At 54.3% G+C, this 7,971-nt stretch overlaps 1 protein-coding gene across 1 annotated transcript; it reads left to right on the top strand.

Moving 5' to 3' along the window:
• Nucleotides 1-3,596: 3,596 nt before the first annotated feature.
• LOC116847641 (protein sister of odd and bowel-like) lies at nt 3,597-7,010 on the top strand. Its single transcript, XM_032822845.1, has 2 exons — nt 3,597-5,168; nt 6,128-7,010. Exons 1-2 carry the CDS (start codon nt 4,075-4,077, stop codon nt 6,483-6,485), a joined length of 1,452 nt encoding a protein of 483 aa, XP_032678736.1. The 5' UTR covers nt 3,597-4,074; the 3' UTR covers nt 6,486-7,010.
• The last annotated feature ends 961 nt before the right edge of the window (nt 7,011-7,971 follow it).

Raw genomic sequence — 7,971 nt, 5'->3', positions numbered from 1 at the left:
TACGCGGTGGCGGCGCGCAACAACAAGGAGAGAAACAAGTGCCCGGGCGGCGCGCAACCAACCGCGCGCGGAGGTGAAGATGCGTGAAAGTGGAGGTGCTTAGTAGCGATCTAATTATCTACGCGGCGGGATGTCGCGGCCTCCCTCTGTGCTTCACCGCATTGAGGAAACAAGAGCAAATTGAAACAAGCTGGATGGCGCTCGCTCGCTCGGTCGGTGCCGAGAGAAGAAAGGTGAATCGTTCCCGACGAGGTGCCACCTTCGAAACAGCTCTCTTCGCCATGATCACCGCGCTGTACAAATACGAGATGTGCCGCGAAAGGAAGATGGACAATTGCATCCTTGTTTGCGATATCGCAATCTTCCTCCCCCCTCCCCCATGACGGTTGATGTAACTGCGATTCGATTGTAAAATCAGCAATTTCAAGAGCACAAAACAGTGACGTTAATAATATAAATTATTATTATTAAAATGATACTGATTTCAAATAAGAATTATTATATTAATTATTATTGATTTCTCATTGCACGTGTGTTTGTTACATGCATTGACGATTTCGCAAGTGTCTCTACAGGGTGGGAATGTTCTGCGGAAGAGTTCTGTCGCGATATTTTTCAAAATGCGTCCTCGCCACGAGTGGCCACGTACATGTGTCCGCGTTTGCGACCCGTCGTAAAGTGTGTTAAACACGTTAGAATCGCCCCGAGGACAGTGAATCGGGCTGTTTCTATCCGATTTAACGCAGGTCACCGATCGCGAGGAATTTCTCATGTCACGCCGCGTTACTTTATTTATCGATTTAAACGTTGCTCGCGACCTTATGCCAGCCGGAGTTACAGAGCACGATCGGGAGAGGATTTTCCGACGTGTCAAATCGATCGATGCATCCCGAACGAACATTGCGCGGTCGCCTCGAACGCATATTATGTATGGGAACATAATAAACTTTCGAGCTTGGAAATATAAAAACGACGAGTCGCAGTCGGCAAAGAAACGCTGTGCTCACCGTTCAACCCTCGTGTACGACTAGAGAGAACAAGAGAGAGAGAGAGAGAGAGAGAGAGAGAGAGAGAGAGAGAGAGAGAGAGAGAGAGAGAGAGAGATTGTAAGGCAAATACCGGGCGATCGAAATTCCAATGATGACGCAACGAAACGCTCGATACGCTCGGCGTGTGAAGATTCCGTGAGATATCGCCGTTCTGAGGACACGTATATACAGTCACGAGAGCATTGACATTACTGTACGCATGACTGTCGCATGTTAATACGCTGTGACACGCCGAGACACAATGGGGAAACGACCGATGAGATACGACGTGCAACACAGATCGCTGACGTGTTTGACATATTTCCCCTCCTCCTCCTCCTCTTCCTTTGCCATACCACTGTACCATCCCAAAACCGATTTAGACCAGTTCGAAAATGAACGACCGCGTCGCGTCACCCACACACGCAGCGCATATAGCGCTCGTAAAATGCATCTCTCCCGATATCAGTGTCTAAATAAAGTCCCCCGCGTATTACGTTCTAGGCGGGCAATTAACTCGCTACTTGATTAACTGGGTAGAGCCTGTCAACTTTTGCGGAGGTGGACTCTTCGCGGAGCGAAGAAAGGAGCGGCGAGGAAGACGGCTGAGGTAAGAAGAAGAAGAAGAAGAAGAGGAGGAGGAGAAAAGTCGGACTCTCGCGAGGGCATCGGAGGCATACGAAAGGGGAGTAAAAGACGAACGTGCGGGAGGAAAGAGCGCGGGGGCCTGCTGCTCCTCGACGTAGAGACGTAGCCGAAGAGGAAAAAAGAGCAGGGTGGGAGGAGCGGTGAAGGGAAGGGCAGAAGGAACCGTCCACGGGTGACGGTCAGCGAGCGCGAGGTGACCCCTGACCCTTCGTGCGTCTTCGTCTGCGTCCGGCATCGCACGGTCGAGGCCTCTCCGTCTCACTGGCGCGGGACGGAGAGAACGACTCTGTGGGGCCCTCCGTGAGGGCCCAGCGTGGGCGAAGCTTACGCGCGGGGGAGTAAGAGGCGGCTAGGGAGAAGAGGAGAGCGGGAGGAGAGAATAAGACGAGGGAGAGGGACCATGCGGGGGGAAGGGGTGACGAGTTGGCCCGCGGGCGTCCCGGGACCGTGAGAACACCACCTATAATATTATTTAGTCTGCCCGATGCCTCTCTCGGTTCGCCTCTCTTCTTTCTCTGTCTTTCTTTCCCCCTCTCTCTTTCTCTCTCACTCTTCCACTCCCGCCCTCTCCACCGCCCTCGGTCTCTCTTACCGCACCCTTTTCCACTCGGATCGTCTCTCTTTCGCCTTTCCTTGGTTGGAGTCCTCCTCTCTCCTTCTATATCGTACTCCATCGTACTCTCCCTCCCCTTCTTTCTCGCTCTCTTCTTCTTCTTCTTCTTCTTCTTCTTCGTCGTCTCCCTCCTCTCTTGCCGGTTACTCGCTCTTTTTTTCCTTGTCTCATGTGCGCGCACGAGAGAGCGCGCGCGTACGGAATGTCTTTCTCTCTCTTTCTCCTGCGCTTTCGGTGCGCCAAGGCACCGAAGAGGCAGCTAACTATAGGCGCTATACACGGCTTACTCGCGCGCATTAATTGCCGTCGTAAATTGTTGCGGCTTTGCCGAGTCCGAGTTGAGTCGGAACGAAGCCGCGCGGCACACGAGGCGCGCGGTACCGCGCGGGAGAGAGATGCCTTTTTTTCTCTATTCCACACCGCGGCGAGGGGCATTACTATTCACTCAGCTTCACCTCACTTCCATGGCGAGCATTGAGATATTAGAAACTCGAGTCAATCGCACGCACGATCGCTCGCACGACCGTGCTGCTAACAGCGTTAAAGATACTCGCTCCAACGCGCGCGATATATCATCGGCCTATCTCGCGTAATCTTTGTCTTTGTGTAGGTTCCCGAAGAACCACGTTCGCTAATTTGCAATCCCGACGAAAGATTATTGCTCCGCTGTTCGCGTTCTGATTAGAACACGATAATAACGAGCGTACGGGGTAGTCAGTCAGTCGGGTCCAAGTGTACTCTATCCACACCTTTCCACCCAATATCCTCCATAATGCAGCGAATCCCAATATTCGAATATTCAAGTGAGCGAAAGTGCAAAGTATGCATAATTATTCTGCGCACGAGAAAAAAAAAGCAAAGAACCTTTTAGGACCGGTTGATGCGTGAGAAGTGGTCGAGCTTAATGTTAATATTCACACGATATTCTTTAAATGGATAAATAACTTTTCAACAACGACACGGCTCACACATCCCCGTAGCGAAACGTGACTTTCCGCCGAACAATGAGCCGCGAGACGTCCGTGAGACATTCGCCAATCGAACGCGAACGAGGCGAGCATTCATGGGTCAAACAGCTGTTGACCCGCGAGAGCGCGATCGCGATTCGCGTTTCCGGATTCCCCCGCACGCACGCACGCACGCACGCACGCACGCACGCACGCACGCACGCGTCCGCGCTCGACGTCGCGGCCCGCAACAGCACCTACATATCCACGACAATCCCCGCGAACGCGCGGCGGGTCCATCGAAACGAAGCACAGCGTGCCGGCGATTGCGCGGGCCAGCTGTGGTTCTCTCTCCTGAATCCGGGGTCCGTTCCCCGCATGGACAGGCCCATTTTGACTCGGATACCTGCCACCAGGTGGCTCCACCAGCAATACCCAGCAGCGGCAGGTAGGAGCAGTCTTCGGGGCGCCTTCGAACTGCCAACATCGCGCGTGTGCACCCTCTCTTTGCCGTTTCCGCAGATACGTACGACCACGGGTGTCCGGTGTCGACGACTACAGGGGGACGCACGTTCCCGTGCACCGATGGAAAGCTGCGAGAACACGTGATTGCGCGCGGGCGCGAGAGATCGAGCTCGTGCTGCAGTGTGAATAATCGAGCGAGAAAGACGCGAGGTAGCGGATGGCCGCCGGCGTGTATCCACGTTGCGTCACCCGTCAGGACCGGTCGGGATAAGTCCGGGGTGTGCCATCGATCGCCTTCGCCAATGATACCGGCGGAACAAGGGGAGCGCGCGTTCCAGAGGCTAATCCGGGACGGTTACAACGACAGTGGAGGATGCAGCAGCAGCAGCAGCAAGAACAGCAGGAACAGGAGCAAGACCAGGAACAGCGGAGATTCATAATGGTGCCTTCGTCCACTCCTTCCTCTTCGTCGTCGTCGTCGTCGTCGTCGTCGTCGTCGTCGTCGACCTCATCGACCGCGATCGCGACGGATTTACGCGATACCGACGTCGTCGCGGGACTCGTGACGGGCTCGGAACTGCCGAATCTGGCGCTCCAGAGCGTCGCCTTGCGACTCCAGGGCGCCCTCCTCTCCGCCCTGCAACGCGCAGCTCTCTTGCCACCGGGTCACGCCGCCGCGGCGGCCCTGAACTTGCAAGCGCTCGAGACGTACCTGACGCTTCACCGTCTTCACGCGAGCGGTGCGACTTCCGCGCAAGCGGCGGCGGCGGCGGTGGCCGCAGCGGCTGCCTCCACCGCTGCGACCACTGCGGTCACTGCTGGTGGCCAAAGGTGTCCGTCGTCGTCGTCGAGCGTGAACATTGTCGAAAACGCGACGCTGAGTCCGACCGCCGCCGTCAAGAATGACCATCTCGCCACTGCCGATCAGCTGCTGCGATCGGCCGCGTCGATCGGCGAGGTTGATGAGGCGCGGCTGGACTTCGTCACCGACGCCGAGGAGGACCTGGCGCTTCTCGAGGAGGAGGAGGAGGAAGTGCTCTTGCGCGACGCGTCCGACGCAGCCGTCGCTTCCACCGCGAACCACGAGTTGCTGCTGCGACGGATATCCGAGGGGAATCGCGCCAGCACGTCGACAACGACAGTGTCGCAGTCGCCGTCGTCCACCCTGACCGCGACGCCCTCGTTCGCGTCCTCGGCTTCTTCGGGCTGCTCTTCGGCCTCCTCCTCTTCGTCCTCCTCCTCGTCGTCCGCGCAACACGCACCGACCGGTGCGGTGGACTCGAGTGTACCACGGACTTGCAGAACGTCCCGGCCCAAGAAACAGTTCATTTGTAAGTTCTGCAGTCGGCAGTTCACCAAGAGCTACAATCTGTTGATCCACGAGAGGACGCACACCGACGAGCGGCCGTACTCGTGCGACATTTGCGGCAAAGCTTTCCGACGGCAGGACCACCTCCGGGATCACAGGTAACGACCGGCATCAACCGTCTAACTTGTTAATTACGCGAAAGTCGATCATGGGAATTGCTGACACTTTTGAAGGATGGGGATGAATTGGAAACGTATGGAATAATAATATGTACGAATAAACTTTTGTCTGAGACCGCGTCTGTCGCGATTAATGGCGAATAGTTATGTCAGATTGCATTTGCGAATGTTAACTTTGCGTTTATTGGCTGACAGAGTCGTACGCGTTAACATGCGCGTTTACCAGCTAACGTGATTTGCACGTTGAGTTATTAGCGACAACAGAGCGCCGTGTATATCTTCGGTCTCGCCACCGCGAGACATTGTTAATCGCGCGCGATTAAGGTAATCGTGTTTTATTCCAATTTATCTATATCCTGCCGCAGTGAGAAAGAGAAGCATGTGTCGTAATGTGACGCGCGTTACGCAACGATGCCGGGAGCTTAGCGTTGGCGCATAAAAGCGCGACGGTATGCATGCTGGAGATAGGGTGATTTACCGAATTCACTGCCTCTTCGTGATGGAAGGGTTTAGAGAGACCGCGGTTATTTATCTTTTTACCGCGTCGCGCGCAATTAATTACAGTCGGCGTACAATTTATGAACGGATAAATCCGAGGAACGCCTTTCCCTCCTCGCGTAATTACCGCGATGATCGAATGACGTGTATATTATATTTAATGACCAACGTGTCATAACTCATTCGTTTCACCGTGCTTTTATCGTCGCGATGATCGTAATTTTTACTGAAATAATCACGTCAATTAAGGCAACGTTGCCGTCGTATTGCCGGGGGAGAGGAGCATTTCCCTTCTTCCTCTCTTCTGATCACTTCTCAATGTTGCACAAAATCCCGATTATACCGAGTAACAATTAATTCGCGTGGGCGGTCGAAAGAAAGTAGAAAATATGTGACTCTAGGAGATTCGATAAGAACAAAAATTTCCTTCTACGCCGCAGGTATATCCACAGCAAGGAAAAGCCGTTCAAATGCGCCGAATGCGGCAAAGGATTTTGCCAGAGCAGGACCCTGGCCGTTCACAAGATCCTACACATGGAGGAGTCGCCGCACAAGTGCCCGGTCTGCGCCAGAAGCTTTAATCAGAGGAGCAACCTCAAGACTCATCTTCTAACTCACACGGACATTAAGCCCTACCACTGCACCTCCTGCGGCAAAGTCTTCCGCAGGAACTGTGATCTGAGACGACACTCGTTAACCCACAATCTGGGAGTACCGTCGTCGTCGTCGCCGCCGCCACCACCGTCGGGCATACCCGTCTCGGGCACGAGCACCGTCGTTCTCCAAGAGACGTCCTAGTGCGTCGCGCCCGAGGCGAGAAAATCCCGGCGGGATCGCCGTGCGGCGCGTGGGACTTTCTCCATCCCGAGGACGCGGATCGACGCTCATTTATCACGAACGAGAGACGCGGCGCTGAATCGATCCTTCGAGTCGCGATCGATTCCCCGATGATGGTCGATTTGGACGCGCGCCGCCGCCGCCGCCGGATTTCGATTTCTATGCGCGTACTCGGGCCCTCCGCGCGACTCTCATTGTATCTACCTGCCTACACTCTATCTATCATCGTTAACGTTCGAGCGTAATCATTGTTATGTACATCACGATATATAAGGCCGTATACGGATTCGTCTAGATCTGTAATTGTTCTGTGTATGCGATACGCGGTATAGGTATTCCGCAATCACGTTTGTAATCGGCCAAGGGGGGAGGGATACCCCGCTCGCCCTTGTCCTTAAACTGTGTATTTTTACGTGTCCGTTGTGTTCTGTCTTCCTTTACACACGTGTAAAAAAATATATATAAACATTTATTATTATTTTTTAACTCACACTCTGTCGTCTGCACCCTCGCCTTCATTCTCCTTCTGCGTCCCCTCTGCGCGCAACATCGCAACGGCAGTTGAAGTAAATCTCCCCCGAGTCTCCCATCCGCGGAATGCGCACTCACGGAGCATTCGTTCGAACGAGTTCGTCGCGCGAGTATACCCACCCGACCGAATTCCATTCCCCCCTCTAATATCAAACCGGGAGATTCTTGTCTGCTTCTTTTATCCGTTCCACATATCCAGGCTAGGTATAAGCTGATGACGGGCCGAAGAGAAGGAGAGACAAAAGGATATGCTGGGCGTAGAGGAGAAGTTAAAGAGTGAGAGGTGTGGAGGAGGAGGAGAAGGAGGACGAAACGCGTGTATTGTGTTACAAAGAACGGGGCCGCCAGGTGCGCAGGACATGACACCGCGATACGTCTAGAGTTACGTTTCTTTTCTCGAAGGTGCCGGTCAGATGGTGGTGATGATGATGATGGTGGTAGTGGTGATGGTGGTGGTAGTACAGGAGGAAGAAGAGGAGGAGGAGGAAGAGAAGAAGGAGGTGGTGGTGGGTCCAGAACGGCGCTATTTCGGGTATACTCGGGGGTACGACGTCCCGAAGCCGGCGAGGTCTCCTCGCGTCGATAAGGAGAATCCTGCACGACCGGTCGACAACACCGCCCGCCGCCGCTCGTCCAAAAGGAGCACACGGTGTCCGTTGCTTGTCCATGTATGCGCACGTAAACCCGGACTCCCAGGCGAGCTTTCATAAATTCTTAGCGGTGGACGTTTTACCGCGAATTACGGCCCGTCGTTTTACTGCAAAACCCGGCGTGTTGTTGGCAAAATCGTGTTTACGGCGTTGGGATGCGCGTATGGCGCTTACGAAGACGAACGGAGGCTAGCAAAAGGACACCCGCTGCACAGGGAGAACGCACGACAGGAGAGAGAGAGAGAGAGAGAGAGAGAGAGAGAGAG

Source organism: Odontomachus brunneus, unplaced genomic scaffold (assembly GCF_010583005.1).
Source record: "Odontomachus brunneus isolate Ranch 3 - 2012 unplaced genomic scaffold, Obru_v1 Obru_scaffold_004, whole genome shotgun sequence".
Lineage (NCBI taxonomy): Eukaryota > Metazoa > Arthropoda > Insecta > Hymenoptera > Formicidae > Odontomachus > Odontomachus brunneus.
Note: the sequence above shows the minus strand (reverse complement) of the source record. Positions and strands in the feature narration are given on the sequence as shown.

Excerpts from the sequence above, each read along its gene's own strand:
- LOC116847641 (XM_032822845.1), top strand. The coding sequence starts at position 4,075 with ATGCAGCAGCAGCAGCAGCAAGAACAGCAGGAACAGGAGCAAGACCAG. Across the intron at positions 5,169-6,127 it reads GACCACCTCCGGGATCACAG|GTATATCCACAGCAAGGAAA; the intron begins GTAACGACCGGC and ends TCTACGCCGCAG.